Consider the following 26,719-nt stretch of genomic DNA (forward strand, 5'->3'; position numbering starts at 1 on the left):
ATAATGTATTTTATTTACCATATTTCAAACAAATACTGCATGAAGGCATACTTTATGGCCAAATATCATTCATAGCTTAAAAAAAACTGATTTTAAAAGAAAGAAGAAAATAAGAAGCATGAATGGGAAAGGAAGAAGCACGGCTTTGCTTAACATACTTTCAAGAAGAAAGGAACTAGTAATATTTATAAAAGTATAGAGCAAGTTGGTAGGGCTGCAGCTGTGTGGAGAGCAAACCAGAATCCCAGGTTTGCTCAAATATCCAGTGGCTTCTCATGATAAAGTCAGTTATCTAAGATCTGCATTGGTCAAGTTGCTGTGATGTGACCTTTGTTTTTTGTTTTTTGGTTTTTGGTTTTTTTTTTGTTTGTTTGTTTGTTTTTCTGGAAAATGCCTTCTCTTCCCATTTTACTCTAGTAATGGTCCAGGGAAGAGGAATCTTCCTCAACCTATCTCTAAGAAAGTATCTGTAAACATTTCTGTACCTCTTAAAATTAACTTATCACTCACTCCAAATATCATTCTTTCTGAAGGGGGATCTGTGTGACAAGCAAGCAATAAATAAACAAATAGGTGCACATACATGTACACACACCCACACACAGAGAATGCATGCATATGCACGTACATCTGTGTACATACATATATAAGCACGCACATGTATTATGCACACATGCAACATTCATGCACATACACATGCATTTACATGTACACATGACCACACATATGAACATGTCACACACACAAACACATACAAGCACAAATAAAGACCTCAAGAGACTTTTTCCAGAGCAGGGATTCTTAGTGGGAAATAAGTGAACTTATCTTCCAGCTATCGATGTCCTTCATTGGTTTAAGTATATGTATATGATATATATATATATATATATATATATATATATATATATATATATACACACATATATTCATGCAACTGGAAGTTTTTCTGCATATATTGTATATTTTCATAAGTGTCTCGAAGAGAAAAAACATCCCATTTAGTTTAACAAACATTGCCTGCTTGCAAAGTGTCATATTAAAGAGAAATATTCAAATAGTAAGCATACATAGAAGCAAATTTTCTCCTAAATTTCTCAGAGCTTTCACACAGATGCAATGCCCTCCTCAATTGCTTTCACAGAGACAGGTTTTGCTCTTTCTTCTTCTTTTTCTTTAGATTCAATATTTCAAATATTACCTATTCCATGTAAAAAATACATTTATAGCTTTCAGCTTTAAATCAGCTGTTATTTAGCAGGAATGCTCTATATAAACACTCCACCCAGCACAGTTGCATTAGAAGAAACATGACTCCTCTTCTCACATATCCTTGGGAAACGGAATCATACTTACTAGTTATGGTTGTCTTCCTCAATATGTTGTCTTCTCCATAATTTCACTGGAACTTCTAGCTATGATCAGGATAAATTCTAGTATCCCAATAGGAATAACAAAAACAGCTAAAACTGCAAGACTTGTCAATTTATGACATTATTCACAACTAGATTGTCTTCATAGTTACTGTTTGCTCTGCTCTGAATTGCACTTCTGTTTGCCGTATTTAGTAATTCTTTGTATTATTTGAATAATTTGACTAAGGATCATACAGGGCTTATAAACATGCATACTCCTAGAATTACACAAATGTAGGGTTTAGATAGATAGGAGAGAGAGAGAGAGAGAGAGAGAGAGAGAGAGAGAGAGAGAGAAAGAAAGAAAGAAAGAAAGATAGATAGATAGATAGATAGATAGATAGATAGATAGATAGATAGAAAGAAAGAAAGATAGATAAAAAGAAAGATAGGGGAGAGGGGGAGAGGCCGGGACTCTTAGAAGGAAGGTAACTAAGCAATGTTTTTCCATGGTCCATGCTGAAGTTGCTACCTCCAGGTTCCTGCCTTGGCTTTCCTCTATGATGGACTATAGCAGGGAATTGTAAACAATGTAAGCCCTTTCCTTCCCTAGGTTTGTTTTCATTACTGTTTTATCACAGCAACAAGAAAGCAAACTAAAACCAATTTCTTTAGTGTAGTGGTATTATAATTGTGGCAACTTTTAGCCAAAGATATATACAATGAAAACTCATTTATTATCGATTAAAACCTGTAGTCATTATTTAAATGGCCTTAGTATTTATGATATATTCATGAAGCTATTTATATTTCTAAGAAACTTTATAGACATTTAATGATATATGTAAACTTCTCAATATATGCCTGACATATATACATAATATATTGGACATTTGTGCTTTAAATATAAAACAGATCTAAATTAATGGCTACCATGCTGAATACATTTTAAATATAGTACAAATGTTTCAAATTGAGTGAATAAAAGTTTGTATTTCTTTCATTGTTATCATTATTTTACTCTGAAAAAACTATTTTTATATATTATATGACTATTCAGAGCTTTGGATTTTATGAAGCGTAACAGCAAAAATATGTGGTTTATCTTTGTGGGTTTTTTTCCACAAAAACAAAAACAAAATGCAATCTGAAAGAAATCAAACTTTAAGAAATTTATCCAAAATTTAAAATATTAAGAAAAAGTGAAAAGAATCAGAGATGATTAATAGAATATAATCATATATATGGGTAGCTACTGTTGTCCTGGAAACAAAGATACTTCAAAATTTTAAATTAAATCATGACTTTAGGAATAAAAATATGGGTTTAGGAACTTATTACATAAGTGGCTGTGTAATCATTCTTTAAAATATAAAAATCTAACAAATAATTATAAAATAGAAAGCATATCATGTGTTTTCTCAGAAAACTCTTATATGCTAGCATATAACAGGTTATATGCTAGAGTGTATGGAGATGATCATATTTTAGGACAATAAGGTGATGTTTGCATCTGGATTAAAAAATAGGTTGTAGATAAGGCTGGATAACAAATGTCTGAATCAAAGAAAAGTATAAATGTTAATTCTTTGAGCTAGCCTGAAATTATTAGAAGTTTCATGCTGTGATGTCAAACTGAACAATCTGTATTCAATTAAGAAAACTACTCCAGACACAATTACAGTAAGGAGAACACTTTGTTCTCAAGATCTTTAAGCAGTTCAGACTGAGACCATAAAAAATTTTTATTATCACAGAAACGGAACAAGAGTAGGCATATGTCATGACAGTGAGGTGAGTTGGCAAGGAATCTAAAAAGCAGTAGAAGATGGGATATATCTATAACATCAGCTGGAGGCTGGAGGGGAGGGTAAAGTAGACATTCCATTGCTTGCTTCAGGTCTTGAATTGTGCACTACATCAATAAGTATTCATTAACAGAGTACTATAAGTCCTTAAACATAATGTAGGGGAACCTTCAGGGCCTCACAGAAGGAGAAAAACTCACACAGTTTAATGAGCAGTGTGTCTACCCTATTAGCATGCAAATGTGCATCTTCTTTAATAATACTGTAAACAGATAAAATACTTGTTGTAAAATAATTTTTATGATACATTACTAACAGTTCCATAATTCACACATGTACTTAGTAGACCTTCTCGACTAGGATGACATTAAGATTCTCAGGAAAAAGGGTGAGTTTCTCACATGGAGAGGTTATGAATCCAAAGTTTTAGAAGCTCTAATTTAAAAGAATATTTTTTGAAGATGACCATCAGCCTGTGAGAAATAACAGACATAAAATGATCCAAAAATCATGGTGGCTGTGTGTACCACACTTTCACAGGAGTATGATGTGGTCAGTGAATGGGGTACAGTTTAAAATCTACTGTTGTAGATGACACAGCAAAGACAAAGAATAAGAGAATTGTGAAGGAATAGCACCTACCTACAGAATGGAAAAGAATCAACAAACTATGATATACCAAAATCCTTTAAGAGCTACAACAACATGATTAAGAATTCAGGAACATGTTTTTTTTTTGCATACATACAAAAGAATGAAAGAAAGGAAAAAGAAGGCTTATCACAAACATCTATAAAATATTGGAAGTTCTACACAGCAATCTGAAAGAAGATGATTATACCAAAATTCTACTAAACACTTAAGAATAAATAGATTCTTGAGTTTAGTACTAAATTAAGGTAATAAAGAGAAATCACCATTACTTAGGCAATATTTCATATATTACAAGCTTAAAATATTCTACAAATAAATGTTTTAATAAACACTCAACTAGGAACAAAATCATATACAAACACCTAATTCGTGTTATTTTTAAATGGATGATTAAAAAGTTAACCTTGGTAACCATGCTAGAATATTTTCATATATTTCTCAGCTAAATCTGAGTGGTAAAAAGCCATGATATCAGTGGTAAAGAATCATGAATTTGTGGTGATAAATTTAACTGCGAAAAAGTAGTAAAGGCTGTAAGTACCTAGTAATGTGTGACCTACTTAGCAAGTAAAACTTTCATTTGGTGCTCATACAAGTAGTATGTGAGCATCAACTGCAAATCTATAATGCACAATGGACAGCTGCTAAAAAGAGTTAAAAGTTGTGGACACATCCTGGAGGGAAAATATGTAAATGCCATTTCTGCAACATGTTCAGCTTATGAGTTACATTGTTGAGTACACTAAAGCAATAGTGAGATACTATTCAGAGCCACTGAACTTATTGAATTTAAAAAACAATCTTGAAAATGCCAGTAGAGACAAAAATATGAAGTGACAAAACGTCTTTGCCTGTCCTACTCCATAACTTAACCTTTTCAATTTATTGGCCAATGGTTACTAAACAAATGTGTGACTATGTGAATATTTTGTGGTGCAGGTATTTATTCATAGGCATTTAGATATTTTCTGGTATGATTATATTCACATCTCAACAAGACAAGTTATATGAAATATTTACTATTCACAACAGTCAGAAGCACTATTCATAAACACATAAATACTAGATACATGTACATCTATCTATCCATATTGGAGAAGACAGCTTGCAATAGATTATTCTCTATCACACTTTGTTGAAGCAAAAATTGGTGAACTATCATAAAGAATGGGTGTCAGCAACCTGATCATGTTTTGGGAGGGAAGTGAATTTAATGAATTAGTAAGGATAAGTTGGCGCTTCTCCCATATCTTCTATTCCTTAAATTTCTGATCTACGCAGTTTTTAATTGGTTAATGAATTTTTCACTAGACTGTGTTTATTTTTGAGTGTATCCAGCCAGTGCCACAGTATCATCCATGTTTACAAGTGGTCTGAGAAAATGATTCCTTCTGAAATTTTTACAAATCTCTATAGTCAATAATGATCCCCATGTGATACATCTTTTGTAAACGATCAAGAACATTTTCTCTCATTTTTCTCTTTCAACATTGCTTTGGAAACTGTATCAAGTGCAGGGCAGGGTAGACAATCACTGGGTAAACAGCGATATACAACAAAGCCAATGAAGGGGTTGTATGGCATCTCATGGCTCAAAAATAACAACAAAAAATATGGCTTCCTCCTCCAATTAACTGAAAATCATGACAGCTTTTAACGTAAAATACAGTGACTAGAATAGAGAGGAATTTACAAAATTTATAGTTTCAAAAACAGGATTGGCTAATAAGCAATTAAATGGAAAAAGCATCGCAACAACCATAAGTTCAACAAAAAAGCAGTAATGGCATATAATAATTTCATTGCTGTGTTCAAACATAAACATGAGCTAGAATAACATATGAAAGTCTGTGTATTTCTATGTGGTTAGATAAACAGATGTTATCTATATCCTTAGTCCAACTTAGTGAGTGCACTTCCAATTAAACTCCCAATAGGGGGTCTATAAAAACTTAACATTATAATCCTAAAATTCATTGAGGAGAAGTAAAAACAAAACAATATCAATAAGACAAGAAACAGAAGAGTTTAAGGGGGGCCAACTTAGCAAGAATGATGATAAAAGTTTTAGTGCTTAAATCATTTTTCTTTAAAACAGACCTTTTTATAAGTGAATCAGGATATACAAAAAATATATCTCCAGCCGGGTGTGGTGACACACGCCTTTAATCCCAGCACTCAGGAGGCAGAGGCAGGCAGATTTCTGAGTTCAGGGCCAGCCTGAACTGTTCAGGGCCTGGTCTACAGAGTGAGTTCCGGGACAGCCAGGGCTATACAGAAAAACCCTGTCTCGAGGAAAAAAAAAGGAAGAAAAAAAAAAAAAAAGAAATTCTCCTTTCTTTACCTCTTTACCTGTTAACTGATTGTGATTGCTTGATAGGTGACAATTCTGTGATATATGAGTAGTAGATATGTAGATAGGCAGATAGCTCATAGATAAAAGACTTATTGATAAATGATAAGCAAAGAGATGATAGGTGGTTGGTTCTTTAATGATACATAAAAAATAGATAATTGGTAGACAGGAAGGTAGATGATAGATAGATAGATAGATAGATAGATAGATAGATAGATAGATAGATAGATAGACAGACAGACAGATAGATAGATAAAGATGGATGATGGATAGCTAAATAAGCAGTATATAAGTAAGAGATAAAGAGATAAATAAATAATAGTTATGAATTGTGAAGAGAGATATTTTATTATCAAATCATAGACATATTTCAGCATAGAACAATTATCACAGACTATATGAACAATGAGCTCAGAAATATATTAGAAAACTATTATGATTTTTTTGTACATCAAAATTGTAGCAATTGATTAATTAGAAGTAAATTCATATTGTATAAAAAACAAGTTAAAGTGCATTCATTATGGTGGGATACAAAGAGGACTAAATCTTATACAATTAAAAAATTTTGAGCATAGAATCACAGGGAAAAAAAGATGTGCAAGAAATTGGGAGAAGAGGCTCTCTATATTAAGAGAGGTCCAAAGCAGAGAATATTCCTGCACAGTTTCAAAATCCAACCCTGAACCAGCTTGAATTTTGTATCAAGTATCCATAATTGTGTCACAAAAATTTTATTTTTATCCCTACCCATTCTTGAGTAATTTGTTGTGACATTCTTCACAAATGCAGTCTGACCTGACTTAAAAGTGAGTAGGACTGACACAGAGAAATGGAAGCAAAAATTTATGAAAATGGAACTATTATCTCATAAAGTATCTGAAAAGTGTATTGCAAAGTAGCTGTGAGACTGTGTTGTCTAGTTGGTGTCAACTTGACACTAGTTAGACTTATCTGAGAACAGAGAACCACAGCTGAGAAAATGCCTCTATAAATCTGGTCTGAAGGCAAGTCTTTGTAACATTTTCTCAATTAATGATTAACATGGGAGGACCCATTTCCCTGTGAGCAGTGCCACCTCTGGAGTTGTGTTCCTAGGTGCCATAAACAAGTAGGCTATACCAGCTGTGAAGGAAGAGCAGTAATCAGCACTTGCCTGTGGTTTCTCTATCATTTCTTGCTTCCACGTTTCTGCCTTAAATTCTTGCTCTAACTTCCCTGGATGATGAATTACAAACTATAAAAAGAATGAAACCCTTTCCTCTCCCAATGTTTTGGTCATGGTCACCATCACAGCAATACTGTACTGAGTAATACAGATTCCAGTCCTGTGACATTCACATGCATTGTCTAAAAGGGGAAGACAGTGTCCGTTCTATGTGGAAGTATAAATAAATATCAAATGCCTGGATAAACTAACATGTTTCAGAGACTGCAAGCTTACTATCACATATTGAAATTATCTTAATAGTTTTAATACACTGTCTTCATTTATTAGAATATTATTTGTCCAGAAATAGTCAAGGAAATATGTGTATAGCCATAGACCTGGATTTCATTACTTCATAAGAGAAAGGAAAGTGGGAATTCTAAACATGCAATGATAAGATCAAATGAAGTGCACACACAGAAGTATGGTTAATAGCACCAATCAGCTGGTCAGACATCCAGGAGACATGAAGTCAATGGCAGAACATTGGTGACAGATGAGCTTTTTTATTATGTTTTTAAAGAAAAATTTTATTGGAAGATAAACATCACTTACTGTAAATGGAAGATACTGTGCTCGCTTCTGCCCATTTCTACTCTGTAGTGTTACAACTTTTAAAACTAGAAGGTAGTGATTAGTTGACTAACCTTCCTGGCTATATATCTCTAATTAATTGTATCCTGTTCATAGTTACTTTCACATGCACTGAACAATAAATTGTTTATAAAGTCCTGAGGTGAATTTTCTCATGAAGATTTGAAACACTTAATATAATAATGAATTTTAAAGTGATTGCAAACTATATTAAAATAGCAATAGAAATAATACTCAAATTTTAATCTAATAAATATAAGAAATAAGCAAAAGCAATATTGAACATCCATATGTGTTATATAAAAGGAAAAAGCAATAGACTATAAATTTTATGGAATTCACGATGAATATTTCTCTCTAAACTCATAGCCAGGTCAGCACTCTTGTTCTGAAGTCAGTATATTTTTGGAGAAGTGACTGAGACAGGGAGCTCTGAGCTGACGGATAGACCACTTCCATAATAGCATCTTGTCCTTGAAAGTGATTTATTATCTTATTGACTTAGTTATTTCAACTGTAAAATAGGGTTATCAGGAAAGCCTACCTTCTGGAGTTCTTTTGAAAATGAAATGAATTCTACCATCTCTCATGCAAAACAATGTCAATGTGTTTTATCGATCACTTTGATTTATAATATACTATATGATAATCTGGTATATGTTTATTGTATAAAAGAAAACACAGACATGAAGTGACACTGTATATTTGGGTGAAACAGAGATGAACTGTTATTATTTTTTGTTATTTGATTTTGATTTTTTAAAAATTAGGTATTTTCTTCATTTACATTTCAAATGCTACCCCCAAAGTACCCCAGACCCTCCCCCTCACTCCCCTACCCACCCACACCCACTTCTTGGCCCTGGTGTTCACCCTTACTGAGGCATATAAAGTTTGCAAGACCAAGGGGACTCTCTTCCCAATGATGGCCGACTAGGCCATCTTCTGATACATATGCAGCTAGAGACACGAGCTCCGGGGTACTAGTTAGTTCATAATGTTGTTCCACCTATAGGGTTGCAGATCCCTTTAGCTCCTTGGGTACTTTCTCTAGCTCCTCCATTGGGGGCCCTGTGTTCCATCCAATAGCTGACTGTGAGCATATACTTCTGTGTTTGCCAGGCCCCAGCAAGAGAAAGCTATATCAGGGTCCTTTCAGCCAAATCTTGCTGGTGTATGCAATGGTGTCAGCTATTGGAGGCTGATTATGGGATGTATCCTCGGGTATGGCAGTCTCTAGTTCTTTTGTCTTAGCTCCAGACTTTGTCTCTGTAACTCCTTCCATGGGTGTTTTGTTCCCAATTCTAAGAAGGGGCAAAGTGTCCACACTTTGGTCTTGGTACTTCTTGAGTTTCATATGTTTTGCAAATTGTATCCTGTACTTGGGTATTCTAAGTTTCTGGGTTAATATCCACTTATCAGTGAGTACATATCATGTGAGTTCTTTTATCTGAGCTATGAGCCCTGGTGACACTCTATAAGTGTATGATTATTGACTAATCATTTTTTGACCAGGTATGTGTCAGGGATATTGAGGAATATTATGCTTCTTATCCATAAACCACTCCAATTTCCTTTTGGCAAGAAGCTGAATGGTAGTAAACACCTTCAGTTAGCAAATTGAAAAAAAATTGTCACAACACCATTCTCAATAGTCACAAATATTATAAAATACCTTGGCATGACTCTAACTAAGGGAGTGAAAGATCTGTATGATAAGAACTTCAAGTCTCTGAAAAAAAAATTAAAGAAGATCTCAGAAGATGGAAAGATCTCCCATGCTCATGGATTGGCAGGATCAACATTGTAAAAATGGCTATCTTGCCAAAAACAATCTACAGATTCAATGCAATCCCCATCAAAATTACAACTCAATTCTTCAACGAATTAGAAAGAACAATCTGCAAATTCATCTGGAATAACAAAAAAATTGGGATAGCAAAAACTCTTCTCAAGGATAAAAGAACCTCTGATGGAAACACCATGCCTGACCTAAAGCTTTGCTACAGAGCAATTGTTATAAAAACGGCATGGTACTGGTATAAAGACAGAAAAGTAGACCAATGGAATAGAATTGAAGACCCAGAAATGAACCCACACACCTATGGTCACTTGATCTTCAACAAGGGAGCTAAAACCATCCAGTGGAAAACAGACAGCATTTTCAACAAATGGTACTGGCACAACTGGTGGTTATTATGTAGAAGAATGTGAATATATCCATTCCTATCTCCTTGTACTAAGGTCAAATCTAAGTGGATCAAGGATCTCCACATAAAACCAGAGACACTGAAACTTATAGAGGAGAAAGTGGGGAGAAGCCTCGAAGATATGGGCACAGGGGAACAATTCCTGAATAGAACAGCAATAGCTTGTGCTGGAAGATCGAGAATTGACAAATGGGACCTCATGAAACTGCAAAGCTTCTGTAAGGCAAAAGACACTGTCAATAAGACAAAAAGGCCACCAACAGATTGGGAAAAAATCTTTACCTATCCTAAATTAGATAGGGGACTAATATCCAATATATATAAAGAAATCAAGAAGGTGGACTCCAGAAAATCAAATAACCCCATTAAAAAATGGTGCTCAGAGCTAAACAAAGAATTCTCACCTGAGGAATACCGAATGGCTGAGAAACACCTGAAAAAATGTTCAGCATCCTTAATCATCAGGAAAATGAAAATCAAAACAACCCTGAGATTCCATCCCACACCAGTCAGAATGGCTAAGATCAAAAATTCAGGTGACAGCAGATGCTGGGGAGGATGTGGAGAAAGAGGAACACTCCTCCATTCTTGGTGGGATTGCAAGCTTATACAACCACTCTGGAAATCAGTCTGGGAGTTTCTCAGAAAATTGGACATGGTACTACTGGAGAATCCTGCAATACCTCTCCTGGGCATATATCCAGAAGATGTTCCAACTAGTAAGAAAGAAACATGCTCCACTATGTTCATAGCAGCCTTATTTATAATAGCCAGAAGCTGGAAATAACCCAGATGCCCCTCAACAGAGGAATGGATACAAAAAATGTGGTACATTTACACAATGGAGTACTACTCAGCTATAAAAAAGAATGAATTTATGAAATTCCTAGGCAAATGGTTGGATCTGGAGGGCATTATCGTGAGTGAGGTAACCCAATCACAAATGAACTCAAATATGTACTCACTGATAAGTGGATATTAGCCCAGAAACTTAGAATACTCAAGATATAAGTTACAATTTGCAAAACACATGAAACTCAATATGAGCCAAGACCAAAGTGTGCACACTTTGCCCCTTCTTAGAATTGGGAACAAAACACCCATGGAAGGAGTTACAGAGACAAAGTTTGGAGCTGAGACAAAAGGATGGACCATCTAGAGACTGCCATATCCGGGATCCATCCCATAATCATCCTTCAAACGCTGACACCATTGCATACACTATCAAGATTGTGCTGATAGAACCCTGATATAGCAGTCTCTAGTGAGACTACGCCAGTGCCTAGCAAACACAGAAGTGGATGCTCACAGTCAGTTATTGGATGGATCACAGGGCCCCCAATGGAGGAGCTAGAGAAAATACCCAAGGAGCTAAAGGGATCTGCATCCCTATAGGTGGAACAACAATATGAACTAACCAGTACTCCCCCAGAGCTTGTGTCTCTAGCTGCATATGTATCAAAACATGGCCTAGTCAGCCATCAGTGGAAAGAGAGGCTCATTGGTCTTGCAAACATTATATACCCCAGTACAGGGGAACGCCAGGGCCAAAAAGTGGGGTTGGTTAGGTAGGGGGGTAGGGGGGTAGGGTATGGGAGACTTTTGGGATAGCATTGGAAATGAGGAAAATACCTAATTAAAAAAAAATTTAAAAATTGTCACTGAAACATATTCTAGATGAAATAAATTTGCTAAACAGTGATAAACTCCATAATGCAAATTATTCTTCTGTAATTTGGCAGAACACCCAGGAGTAATGACATTACTCATTTTTAAAACCTCATATTATTTGAATTGGGGTCAAAGCTTTGTATAAACTACACAATTTAGCACAAAAGTGTATGAAGCCAGTATCTTTGTTGTTTTTGTTTTTGTTGTTGTTACAGACAAACTGACATTCAGAAAGGTCAGTACTCTCAAGGGTTCCCCCAACCTCTTACCTCACAAGGTTGCCTGTTTCCATTCTTTCTGCTGGCTGTCAGGGCTTCAGTCCTTTTTGCCCACCCAATATTAGATCATGTCCCCCCCCCATCTCCTTTACAACCCAAATCCCTCCCTCACTCCCCCCTTTCTGTTGCTTTTTCCTCCCCCTTCCCCAAGTGGGACTTAGGCATCCTCACTTGGGCCCTTCAGCTTGTTGATTTTTTTTTTTTTTTAGTTCTGTGACTGTATCTTCGGTATTCTGCATATTTTTGACTTATTAGTGAGTACACACCATGCATATCATTTTGGGTCTGAGTTACCTCACTCGGGATGATATTTTCTAGTTTTATGCATTTGCCTGTAAAACTCAGATGTCTTCATTTTTAATAGCTGAGTAGTATTCCATTGTGTAAATGAACCACATTTTCTGTACCCATTCTTCTGTCATGAGACATCTGAGTTGTTTCCAGCTTCTGGCTATCACAAACAAGGTAGCTATGAACATAGAGGAACCATGTGCCCCTTTGGCATGGTGGGGCATCTTTTGGGTATATGCCCAAGAGTGGTATATCTGGGTCTTCAGGTAAAACTAGTTCCAATGTTCTGAGGAACCTTCAGATTGATTTCCAGAGTGTTTATACCAGTTTGCCATCCCACCAGCAATGGAGGAGTGTTCCTTTCTCCACATCCTTGCCAACGTGTTTGTCACCTGAAGTTTTGATCTTAGCCATTCTGATTGGTGTAAGATGGAATCTCAGGGTCATTTTGATTTGCATTTCTCTGATTACAAAGCACTCTGAACATTTCTTTAGGTGTTTCTCAGTCATTTGAGATTCTTCTGTTTTGAATTCTCCATTTAGTTCTATATCTCGTTTTTTTGATTGGATTGTTCGGTTTTTTGGTGGTTAGTTTCTTGAGTTCGTTACATATTAAGAATATTAGCCCTCTATAAGATGTGGTGTTAGTGTAGATTTTTTCCTAATCTGTAGGTTGCCAGATTGTCTTATTGGCTATGTCTTCACATAAAGCCTTACAGAAGCTTTCTAGTTTCATGAGGTTCCAGTTTTCAATTTAGAAAATTTCTGTATAGAAAATTTATGAACTAACCAGTACCCCTGAGCTCTTGACTCTAGCTGCATATGTATCAAAAGATGGCCTAGTCGGCCATCACTGGAAAGAGAGGCCCATTGGACACGCAGACTTTGTGTGCCCCGGTACAGGGGAACGCCAGTGCCAAAGGGGGGGAGTGGGTGGGTAGGGGAGTGGGGGTGGGTGGGTAAGGGGGACTTTTGGTATAGCATTGGAAATGTAAATGAGCTAAATACCTAATAAAAAATGGAAAAAAAAATAAAGATTTACAACAGTAAAAAAAAAAAAAAAAAAAAAGAAAATTTTCCCCTGTGCCAATGAGTTCAAGGTTCCTTCCCACTTTCTCTCGTATTATAGGATTCAGTGCATCTGGTTTTATGTTGAGGTTCTTGATCCACTTGGACTTGAGATTTGTGCAAGGTAACAAATATAGGTATAATTTCATTTTACTATATATCAGCAGCTAGTTAGACCAGCAACATTTGTTGATAGATGCTTTCTGTTCTCCATTGTATATGTTTGGCTTCATTGTCAGGTGAGAGACTCTCAGGACTCAAAGGGAGGGACATTAGATGAAATGCCCTACATTGAGAAGAGGAAAGTTGTAGAGCCCACCTCCTGCAGAAAGACGGGGCATGAAGTGAGGGATGGGGTTGCCATCTCACAGTCAAATGACTGACTCATAATTGTTCCTGTCTGAAAGAACTGTAGGGATGGAAATGCAGAGGAGCCTGAGGAAAAGAAGGTTCAGTGACAGGCCCAAACTGGAATCCAGCTCAAAGGGAAGTCCCAAGGCCTGACACTATTACTGAGGCTATGGAGCACTCACAAAAAGGGAACCATCATGACTGCCCTCTGAAAGACCCAACAAGCAGCTGAAAGAGTCAGATGCAGGTATTTTCACCCAACCCATGAACAGAAGCTGCTGACCCCTGTGGTTGAATTAGGGGAAAGCTGGAAGAAGCTGAGGAGGAGGGCAACCCTGTAGCAGGACCAGAAGCCTCAATTAACCTGGACCTCAGAGATCTCTAAGACACTGGACCACCAACCAGCAACATACACCAGCTGATATGAGGTCTCCAACACATATACATCAGAGGACTGCCAGGTCTGAGTTTAGTTAGAGAAGATGCACCTAACCCTCAAGAGACTGGACGCTCAGAGAGTTTAGAGGTTTGGTGGGGGTGGGAGTAGGGGGGGAGACAGGGGACGGGAGGAGGTATGGGATGTGAAACAGTCAGAGGGCAAACCGTGAGGTGAATAAAATCTGGAGTTTTAAATAAATAAATATATAAGTACATAAATAAATAAAATATTTAAAAAGAAAAGGAAAGAAAGGTCAGTACTCATTTCTGCAAGTTTACAACTGAATACAACCACATTTCACTACACTCTGTGAAATTCTTGGTGAAAGGCTCGTTCCTGAAATCTGAAACATGGCATCATTACTAACCTCCATATCTATCCAAAGGGCAAATAAAAGCAAAATAATTTACAAGAGCACGTTTCATATTCATTTTATTTCTTCTGATGTATGAAAGCCAGTCATAGGCTCACTATTTATTTGCATCTAATGTGGTCAGGGACTCTAGCCTGGACTGCTGATTGTTGGATTCTTTGTCTACATCTCATTCTTGAACAGCTTCACTCTCAAATCTTTGGACAGGGAAAACTTTTTAAATCACAAATCTGACCTTGTCCCCACCTAACTAGACATATTTAGTTAAACTCCTTAGTCTCCAAATGAGTACCTGAGTCTTACTCCAAAAGCTGGCATCTTTCCCCCACTCTTCTCATATTTTCTTATGGCTAGCAACCGGATTTTCACTTTCATCTGGGCTTTACAGCTGACGTTTTTTCATTTAAATTACCTTTATTGTCACTGATAGATTTACCAGCACTTTCTCCCATTGTCTCACTAATTCATATATACTACCATATATATATCCTTTGTGTTTTCTTAGGAACTCTTCCTTGGATTTGTTGTTGTTGTTCTCTTATGTGTTCCAATTAATCATTCTATTAGGCATAGGATTTGGGTGTTGGGGGAGAGATTGGTTGGTTTTGGTTTGTTTTCAATGGTTTTTCTTGCCATGCAAGCTCACAAATACGCACAGACAAATCATGCATACTTCAATTGTATAGAAACTTCACCTTTTGTCCAAGGTTCACTGGAATTTCTGTGTTTATCTCCTGACTTTCATAATGATTTTCCTTTCCTTATCATGCCTTTAAAATGCAGTAGTGGTTCTTGGACATGTTTGAAAGAGAGTTCATTTCTCTCCAGTTTTCTTCTCTGTGGACTAAGGATGGAAGCAGTGTCCCTGCTTTCTATCTGGCTCTACCCTTAAGTGTATTTCTCAGTATAAAAACCTACCTAAGTTTCTGAGAGAGTTCCCCCAAACCCCTTCTCTTGCAACAAATATTAAGTGCCTAGAAAAAAAATAGTGAAATTGTGGAAACTATCTTCTTTCTAAACTAAACCTGGTAAACTAAATTTGCATGCATAGAAATACTGCCTTGGGAATCCTCAGTCTGAATAGTTCTCTCTGTACTTGAAGTCTTTAATGTAGAAATGCCCATTAAAGTTTCAGTCGAGTTTCCTGAAACTCTTGGGCTTTCTGATTCTGCCTGAGGCCGAATGGAAGTGTGTAGAGGGCTCTCACACCCTTTTTTCTGTGTTAGACAGGACTATGAAGAGCTAGAGAAGCAGCTGAAGGAAGTCTTTAAGGAGCGTAGCACAGTCCTGCGGCAGCTGACAAAGACATCCAGAGAACTGGATGGGATCAAAGTGAACCTTCAGGTGAGTTGGACACTAATGTTTACAGCAGCAGAGGAGTTCATTCATTCCCATGGGACTGATATGCATTTTTAAACAATTTTCTCTACATCTCTGGGCTTGACCATTCCAGTTATTATTTATTATTATTTGAACTTTGAAATAAAATAGGCTTTGAAATAGTTCAGAGACCTGCAGTTTTCAAACATCAAAAGAAGAAAACTATGTTTGGCAAAATCCATCAGTTCCTCCCAGCTTCCAAGATCAATTTGACCCCTGTGTTCTTCTTATTATAAAATGATGGAAAGGTATTATAGGAATGAGAGATTTGGAAGAGAATTTTAGATTTTTCCCTTGGACAGCTCTAAATATCCTTTGAACAACTTCTTTATAGAAATGGATAAATGTCATACAAAAGAGACTACCATGTTTAAAACAAGACAAAACAAAAGAAAGTTCTATTTCAGGTTTAAAAAAAAATCTTATGGGGCAGTTGAATTTTGTTTTTTCAAGACCAGGATTCTCTATGTAACCTTGCCTATCCTGGAACTCACTCTGTAGACCAGATCTCCCTGCCTTTGTCTCCCAAGTGATGGGATTAAAGGCATATACCACCACCTCCCAGCTAAAAATCTTTTTAAAACACCTGATAGCAATTTGTTTTTTTCCTGTGAACATACATTTTTTAATTTTTTGAAAAATTTATTTTTTATACAATATATTCTGTTTCCTGCTACCCTGACTCTTCCAGGTTCTCACCTAACTCTCCTCCCATCAAGATTCACCCCTTCTGTCTCTTGGGAGAAAACAATATAAGAGAGAATAATAAAATAAAGTATAATATAAAACAAGCTAATCAAAATAGGACAAAAACAAAGAGATGGGAGGGGGCTGAAGGAGAAACAGAAAGAAACACTTACAGATGCAAATACACACATGTCCAAACCCACAAGAATTCAATACAAACACAAAACAAGAAGCCATAATACATGCACAAAGGTAAAAACATCCTGAGACACAACATGGTGAGACACAGAGCAGTACTTTGAAGTAGGACTTTTCAGATTGTATTCACTGAGTATATACCATAAACTAAATTCCTTGGTGGCATTCCATGATGTAATTCTTTTAATAAATGTGGGAGATAGTAATCTTGATGTGATGTTTCTTGCGTAAGCAATATTGTCTAGAGAAAGTTATTTGCTTTTGAAACTCAGTAGGACTCTAGAGTTTAAATGTAAGCTGTTTTGCTTCAGAATCTTTCCACAGAAATCAGGCTGCATATTATCTTGATCCTCAAGGTCTTTGTGAAATGTTGATGCCATTGATTTGATGGCACAGTCAGGCACTAGTTCATTGACTTTGGTCCAGCTCATATGTTGGGTTATCTTTCCATAGCTCATATCTAATTTACACATGAACACCAATCTTCCTTTAGAGCTGGCAATGCAATGTTTAGAACGAGTATACAGGTAAGTAATGCCTGAATTTGAACTTATTTAAATTCATGTTGCAAAAGTTGTGGTACACGTTGAAAGAGTTAAAACTAGCCACTGTCATGTAGGACATAGTGACAGGTTGGAGGACTGCACAATTCATGGAAAATGGTGTTATGCATCCGGGCATTTGGAAAACTAAATAGGAGGATTCACGATGCTATGGATCGATTTTCTTTTACTTGGGAAAGCCAAGACACATATTACTGTGAAGAAAATTAACAGGTAAACAAGCCTGGGGGGAATAATCAAGACACCTGTCTGTTCTCAGGGGGATGGAGCACCTGGCACAGGAGCGTATCGTATCTCCAGCATATGGTGAAATGCCCTGGAGTGGTCAGTGATTAGTGTTCCCAGGACTGTTTCCTAAATCAAAGTGTCTCCTTATAAACTAGAATGTTGCTTTAGAAGGATTTGTATGGAGCTATATTTTTTGAAAAGATAAAAATACTCCCTGAAATGCTGTTACAACTTTGAAAATGATTTTTTTCGGGGGGGTGGGGGGAAGTGGGATTATTGTTTTGTGGTACATTCCACCACACACGGTGTTTTCCATCGTTTATCTTAGCAAATACTTTTAGAAAATTCTCCATAAAATTAGCCTGGTATTGCTTTCATTATAAAATAAAGAGTGAATGCATAAGTATATTACAGAATGTAAGTCATTTTCATAAACAAAGGATTACATTGGATTTCAAACTTAAAGTAAATGAATATATAACTGTGTTAGGTGAATTTTTCTGACAAAATATGAACAAAATGTCTATGCATCCCACTTAGAGACCTAGCAACTGCCCACCAAAACTATCCCACATAGTATAGGACAAAAAATAGTACTTTAATGTCTGACTTTACTCATTGCATTCACCTACATATTCTAAATTCTTCGGTGGCATTGCATGATATAATTCTTTTATATAGATATACTCAATACTGCTCTTGTGATTTTTCTTGGTGAACTAATGAGTTAAATTGAAGCTAATTACAAGAGTATGGAGATGAGCCAAGGCATGGGCTACAAGCATCTACCCTCTCTCATTAACCTTAGACAAATTCGGTTATTTGGCTTGCTGGCTTTTCAGATGCACTATAGCTCTCATGCTGACCTTGAGCTTGCTATGGAGTCAGTGATGAATGTGTACTTCTCATCCCCATGCCTCCTTAGTTTTGGGATCACATGTGCATCCTACTATGTGCATTTGTTTAAATAGTACTGGAGCTAGAACCTGGAGATTTCCACATGCCAGGCAGACACTCTACCAGCTGCTGAACTGAATTAAAAACATGTCCTGTCTTCAATAAGGTGACGTTATTAGGCTCAATTTTGGGTAAATTGATTGGAAGTAATCACAGTCATTCTGCATTCAAGATAACAGGCATGTCCTGTCCAGATAACAGAGTTCCTCAATACATCACACATGTATTTCTTATATATTTACTTTAGTAATTTACTAACATTTCCTTTTTTAGTTTTTTCTTATGTCTTAAAAGTATTTATTTGTTTGTCTGCTTAATTTTTATGAATGAATGTTTTGCCTGCACATATCCTGGACACTATTTGCATGCAGTACACATGGAAGCCAGAAGAGGGTGTTAGATTTCTTGGAACTGGAGCTACAGATAGTTATTAGCCTCCTTCTGGGTGCTTTGAACCAAACCCTGGTCCTCTACAAGAAGAGAGAGTGCTCTTAACTACTCTATCCAGCTCCTCTTAGATTTTTTTGTTTGTTCTGTAAATTCATTTGTTTGTTTGTTTTTTTAATGTAAAGTATAAAAAGCAGGAAATCTTAACTTTTGAAAATAGATTTCCAGGTGCTTACTTTTCATAATTTTTTCCTGTGTGGAAGAAGAATATAGGATGATCAATAAGTATGTTAATCAATAAGCTGGTAAATCTATCTTACTATCACTAAAAGAGTAAAAATCATCATGAAATAACTGTATATTCTTCACTGGATGTTGCTGAAGACAAAGTAACTAAGTGAAATAGGTGTCCCACAAGTTATCTATCTGATCCCTTGTCTTCTTATTGTTGAACTATGTGTATAGCCAGTAATTGAATCATAACTTGAATGACACACTCTACTTACTTATATCCCTACCTTTATGTCTAGGGTTTTTGCTTTTGTTTTTGTTTTGAAACAATTTTTAGTAGAGTCCTCTGACTTTTTAATCTGAATTTTCTTCAAAACAACCCAAATGTAGTCAATGGACAATAATACATAACACATTTTAAATTTCTTCCTCCCCTCATCTGATTTAACTCGTAAATGAAAATGTCCCCTTATGCATTCTCTAACTATTTTATTAAATGAAGAGATCATAGGGCTGACTTTTTGATCTCTCCAGGTGGATCCATGATGTACGTTGATCAGTCAGTCTTCTGAATATTGAGATTTCCCACTTTAATTACTTATACTGCCCTCTTTGTCTGTTAGGAGAAACTGTTTTCCCTAAATACATAGAGCACTGCTTACTGAATACTTCCTAGAGATACTCTCAGTTAGTCATTGTCAGCTCAGCCCCTAGGTATCTCTGGTAAAGCTAACACTGTATTAAAGTTCTCCGTTGAACACCAGCAGCATGCTCTACAAGTCTTTGCATAATTCAGGATAGGTTGTCTGTTAAATAAACATTAAGGAACAATACACTCACTGCTACACTGTTGTCATTTTCCACAATTCACAGCTACTCTGTAGAAACTGTTATTGCTTCTTTATTTAAACTTTCCATATCAAATATGACAGGTTACTCTAATAAACAGTTTACTGGGTATAAATAAACAAGTTATTAGGAAAGGTTTAATATGTAAGATCCTTGTATAAGAAGCACCCGGGGAGCATTTCTGGTCTCATTTATGGCCTCTGAATCTTTAATTTACAAGTATATAAGTAATAATGACTGGAGTGTCATATATTATTTTCTTAATACCTATGTATAATGACAAGTCATAAAGTTATCTGGTCCTCTGTCTTTATGTGTCCTAAAACATTACTTAGAAGTAAGACATAGACATGAATGAACAAGCATGTGCCTTTAACTGCTTTCAACTTCAATCAGCTTATTCCCTGACCTATGCAGTCAAGTTTTCTATGAGGCCTTCTGTTTGGTGGAACTACAGGAGAACTAATTCAAATTAGAGGACAAACATTAAATGAACTAGCAACGGTATTTTTTTTTATTTCATTTATAACGAGACTGAGGAGCACATGAGAGATAGCTCAGTGTGTTAAGGTACTTGCCAAACAAGCCTAGTGGCTAGAGTTTCATGTTTGGAACACATGTAAATCTGGAATAGTACTAACTTCACAAAGCAGTCCACTGACCTGCACACCTGCACCATCACATGTTTGACAACACACACATCACGTGAGCACACAGACACACACCCAAAATAAAAATTGTAAAGATTCTCTTTAAAAAGGAAATGAGGTATTTGCAGGATATTATTTTCTCCAATAGCTGGTGAGCCTCAACTCAAACCTATTTGTGTACTAAGAGGTGAAAATGCCCTACTGTGCGTCAGGAGTCCCTGTGTACATCCTTGGCCCCATCAATACTCGAGGGGACCCACTTTCATATCTTCACTCAATAAACCAACTGCCTTCAAACCTGATACTAAGTATAGACAAAATTAATACAAGTGAATAGCAATGACAATATTTTATCTTAATAAGATGACTTTTCCTCATTTCTCCTTCAGTCTTTGAAAAATGATGAGCAATCTTCCAAAACCGATGTGCAGAAGCTTCTGGAGTTAGGCCAGAGACAAAGGTAAGAAAGGAGCTCTTTATTAGTTTCTATTCTCTTTTGACTTCTTCCCTACCCCTCCCTACCCCCTCTGTTTCTGCCAAGCTCGTAAAATACAGCCAGGGAGTTTACCAGAACCCACTACAATGTATGAACTTTTCTTCTTGTGTACACTTGGGTGCATGTGAGATTTATACTGGACTTTTTGCAAATAATTCTCTCATACCATAGATCTAGATTTTAGACAGCAACTGGGCAAATGAGTTAGGCTAGAAGCAGTTAAGTAAATTGCTGAGATCTATATTCTTGGGATTTGAATTCTAAAATAATGATCAAATTCAATGTCTCCATAATTCCATGCTGTGTTGGCTTTTTGATCAGCGGGCGAAAAGCTGTGCAAAAATATTACACATATCAAGTAACAGAACAAATCCCTGATTTAAGTCTTGACATCAGCCTGGGTCTCCACTGCTGATCTTACATATTGACTCTCAAGCTTGTAATTGACAGTGACATGCTTTCAGGCCAGGTCAATAATGTGGTTAAAATATCAATGTCATGTGTTACTCTTTATTATCTGCAATGATGAGTGTGCTTTTCATTATTAGATGCTAATATTAAAATAATTTTATATCCTGTATTGTCATTTTCACAATTTCTTTTAGCAAAAGACAATAAGCTACAGACTTGGCAGTTTATCACCTCAGCCACTTACTGTTTGGGTGATGTGTAGACTGAATTTTAACCTCTGTGTGTTTTGGGTTTCTCATTTGCAAAACAAAGCTAATTATCTTAATATCTGTTCCATAATAAAGGAATTTTAATGAACCTAAAAACACCGACCTCTTAGAAGTGTGTAGTTTAATAGTCTCCCCATTCTACTAGGGTGGTTGAAGGGTTTGGAGTTGATAGAATTTGGTAAAAATGATAATATTTCAGTTAAAAAAAGGGAAAGTTTGTGATACCTATTGAAGAACAATTCAACAATCTATTTTTTCTAGAAAAAAATGTCAACAAAGGGTTTAATTGTTTGATAAAATAAACTAAAAATTGTGGAAATTATTAATTTAACAAATCATTTCATCTTAATCAAAGCAACTGAATAAAAAAATTTTAAACGCACAAAAATAATGTCTGAATAACTCAAGTCAGATGTCAGTGATTAACGAAGCTGGAGAGAACTTGGTCTGAGGCAAAAAAAAATTGAGGGGTGGCTCAGGTTAGATCTCACAGTGGGTAGCTGTTCAGGGAGGGATCATTTAATTTCAGGAGAATAGTTATGCCAACTCCACTTAGGATGAAAAGAAGATGTCAACAGTAGGGTAGCCATGCTTCCTAGAGGACAGGGAAGACTAGGAAAGGAAGACTTACTTCTGTAAGAATCATGCTGTGTCAGATAATTTAGCTTTTATCATACAGGACATACAGGTAAGTTGCCTGGTGTATGATAAAGATGAGGAAAAGTGTAATACTCCGCTTTGGACTATGTTTTCTTAGATATCTATCTGTTTGTAATAACATGTGAAAGAATGTCATTACATCTATGCAGTATACACTTGTACATTACCCTCAAGTTCTAAGATGACTGAACATCTGTCCCAACAAAAAGATGAAATAAAGCAGATGTACTGGTACTGAAATTTCAGTTTAATTAGAAAACATATTGAAAATAAATTACTTATTTTGTGTCTACCATTAAAACCCGCATCTCAGTAAACTTTATCCATAGCTGTAGATAACTTCTTCAAAACCAAATTGAATGAACCGGAATTCCTTTCATGAATAGATAACAAATTAATAGAGTATTTCTATGTATCTGGGACAAATTTTACATGAATCTAGCTGATATGAGGTATCCATATACAGTTATGTGAAAAGATAAGTGAGTGTGTGTGGGTGGGTGGGGGTATTTCTAACAATAGAGACCAAGAAATAGGTGTGTTGTATGAAAGAGATGGAGGAAAATAATAGAGTTTAAATAGATGATAAGTACCTGATAATGACATTAATAGATAGGTGAGTTGTAAACCTATACTGACTATTGAATAGTACATTTTAAAAATATATAACAGCCTGGAGAGTATTCCCAGAAGACCCTGGGGTTGATAGAGAGATATTAATCAACACTGTATCATTACTAAAATGATGGAAGCAGAGAAATGATCCTATGTTTGTCCTGAAATGTGTTAAGAGTAAATGGCAAACCATACTTTGTTTTCTCTGCTGGGTAGAGGGAAGGGTTATTAGAGGCAACAAGGACTCGGAGAACTGTAAGAGTATTGACTAGTGGCATGTTCTCTCGAAACTGGAAGGAAGATTGGGGAATGGCAAGATTTTTCCTCTGTAAGTTACTGACTGACGTACCAGTTCATCACCGCCTGAAATTCCTGTCTTGCTGAGAGGAAAATATAAAGGAAATACTACACAAAGAAGCTTCCCAATGCTTGCACAATATGGAAACCTGTACTAACATAGCCGAGCACGTGACCATCCTGACTCTGTCACAGGACCCACTCGCTATTAGAACTAGGGATTCAGCTCTGCACCAGAGGGGCTGTGAAGCAGCCAGGTCTGATTGTATCATCAAATCGTCCTGAAGCAAGCAAGCCTGGAAGCATCTCTCTTGCAGCATAGAAACTGTAAGTCTGTGAGAGCAGTGGACTGGCTAAGGGAGACAGAAGAAAGTGGGATGACAGTTGGTTAGTAGGTGTAAGACCTAGCTCTCCATCAGTTAGTAGCTCTGCGCTACATAGATACGCAAAGAATTCTTGCTTCTACCATTTAAAAATGTTTTATTTATATATGTTTATGTATTTTATTGCATAGTGTTTTGCTATGTGTATCTATATGTACCACATACATAACTAGTTCCTATAGAAGTCAGAAGAAAGGCAGCTTGTCCCCTAGAACTTGAGTTATGGATGGTTGTGAGTCACAACGCAAGTGCTGGGAACCGCACCTAGGTCTTTCTGCATGAGGAATATGTGCTTTGAACTACTAGCATTCCCTCCAGGCCTTTCCTCTGACTTTCATTAACAGGTATGTATCATTGATGCTTCGTCTTGTTCCTTATTCACCTTTAGATACCAGAGTACAAACTATTTTTATTCCCATATCTTCCATAATAGAATTTTGTTAAATATATTATTTGTTGTTTAAAACTAGCAATGGATAGTTTGAATATAAAATCTAGAATGAAAAGTAAGTTATTTCATGTAATGTATAATTCATATTTCAGTCTGTACTTGAAGACCCTTGCCTTCTTTCCTCCCTAGCACTCTTCCTTCCTTCTGTTTTCTGTCTCAGTAGAAGTAGTATAATGCATTCCTAGAGGTGAGAGTGCATATGCTATGGACACAATGCTACCACCCCTTTGTTCACCAGTTATCTATAAGACACTGTTATCATATTTTGATTTGATATCATACTTTGATTTGATATTATACTTTGATTTGAGAGATAATATATGCATATCTATTGCATACAATCATGTTTTATTTTATGTTATTTTGTAGTTAATATTTATATATTATCATAATATTTAATTATGTCACAAAATCTCTTTGTAAAATTCTGTTTTTCCACACTTAAGTGTTTATAGATGTAACTCTCCCCAAGAAAGCTAGAAATTAGATTTAGACTATGAATTAAGAAGAATTTGGACAGGTTGACAATGAAAGATTCCAAATGTATTCTCTCTGTGTCTCTGTCTTGGTCTCTCAGTTTCTCTCTCTCTCTCTCTCTCTCTCTCTCTCTCTCTCTCTCTCTCTCTCTCTCTCTCTCTCTCTCTCTCTTAAATTTGCATGATCACAGTACCTAGAGCAGAAATCTAGAAGACACAGGATGCTCCCACAGAGGAAAAGTAAGGCCCCATCTAGTGGGGCATCCTGCTAAAACAACAGTGTACAAGAAGTCTCAACAGGGTTGGGTTTTTGTTTGTTTGTTTAACTGCTGTAGAATAAGTAATTTGTATTTCCAGGCTTTGGGCTAAACATTTAGCTCATTTAAACTTTGCCACAAACCTACAAAATGGCCATATTATTGTGCCCAGTTTTAAATAAAGAAATTTATAAGGAGGGAACTTTATCACGTATACAAATTAACACAGCTAGTTTCCCCACAATCAATTGCAGAATTTTAACATTTTTGGTTCTCATGATATAGAATAGTGCTCTTCTTTGTTGCTGTTGACTTTGGACAGCTTCTCTAGGCATGGTCATATATCATATATGTGCACTCTATTGTACACACATGCACACAATACTATAATCTAATATTTTTGAGATGATATTTTGGATGATAAAAATCAAGTCAAAGCAAGAAAATATTATGAATCTAATATGCATGGATTCTAAGTTCCTAAGAGGAATTCAGAAAATACCAATTTTTATTTAGCATATAAGATAATGTCTTCCATCATAACATTCACAATCACACACAAACATACACACACACACACATCATACTTCATTCATATTCACTGTATTACTATCGTCTGCTAATCTTGCCAACTCTTACACTGAGAACCTTTCTTGACTTAAATTATGGATATGAGAGACACTGTGATATTTGTTTTTCTCCACCTACCTCTGCTTTTATATAAGGCATATTCCATGCATGCTAATGATATTGGAGCACAATGTTTATGCATGTATAATCATATATTTCTTTCCTGTGCCTGTGAAATCATAGTTATAACTAAATTTCTTTCTCTTATGATTCCATAAAAAATTCTCAGGAATATAAAGTATATATAAGCCAAAATTCTATAAAATTAATAAATTATGATGATCAGAAAGGTACAACAATGTCTTTCAGAAGTCTATAATGACTTTTGACCCAGCATGTTCATGCCCTACATGCTGTTAGTGAAATTAACTTTCCAATTCAAATTAGTACATTGAGTTGATTGAACATATTTCATCGTTCACATTGACTCACACTGTGGGATTCTTATAAAAGACAATTTCCCTTAAATATAACCAGCTTTTAGTTTTTTCATGAAAGCCAGTCCCTTGTTACTAGTGTATTTAGATGCATCTTTTTGTATCTCTGTAGCTTTTCATATTTATAATTAACTACTCCTTAAATGTAGCTAGATATACAACCTTCTTTCTGTAAAGTTCATCAAAAATCTTATGATATTGCCCCTTTCCTCTTTTATCTACTAACCTAGGGAAGAAATGAAGTCTCTCCAGGAAGCCCTGCAGAATCAGCTTAAAGAGACATCTGAGAAAGCAGAGAAGCACCAGGCCACAGTGAGTGTGTTTGTGTTTCTTCTGTGCCTATTAGCTTTGGGTCTGAGAATTCATTTCTTCTTTTTCTCACAGCACTATACAGATACAGCTTAAAACATAAAAGTAAACTCACCATAACAGAAGTTTCAGTCATTTTGATCAGTATAATACTTTGTCAGAAAGAGCACCCAAGGAGCTGAAGGGGTCTGCAACCCTATAGGTGGAACAACAATATGAACTATCCAGTACCCCCAGAGCTCG

General features: G+C 36.0%; 1 protein-coding gene across 2 annotated transcripts in view; it reads left to right on the top strand.

Moving 5' to 3' along the window:
• Positions 1-26,719, top strand: part of Luzp2 (leucine zipper protein 2) — a 433,644-nt gene that overhangs the window by 201,627 nt on the left and 205,298 nt on the right. Inside the window, exons 2-4 of one of the 2 annotated variants that reach the window (NM_178705.5) lie at positions 15,882-15,999; positions 21,175-21,245; positions 26,398-26,479. In NM_178705.5, coding sequence (NP_848820.4) covers positions 15,882-15,999; positions 21,175-21,245; positions 26,398-26,479 — 271 coding nt within the window. The remainder of the gene's footprint in view (positions 1-15,881; positions 16,000-21,174; positions 21,246-26,397; positions 26,480-26,719) is intronic. The other variant, XM_006540826.4, reaches the window with a different exon arrangement.

Source organism: Mus musculus, chromosome 7 (assembly GCF_000001635.26).
Source record: "Mus musculus strain C57BL/6J chromosome 7, GRCm38.p6 C57BL/6J".
Classification (NCBI taxonomy): domain Eukaryota; kingdom Metazoa; phylum Chordata; class Mammalia; order Rodentia; family Muridae; genus Mus; species Mus musculus.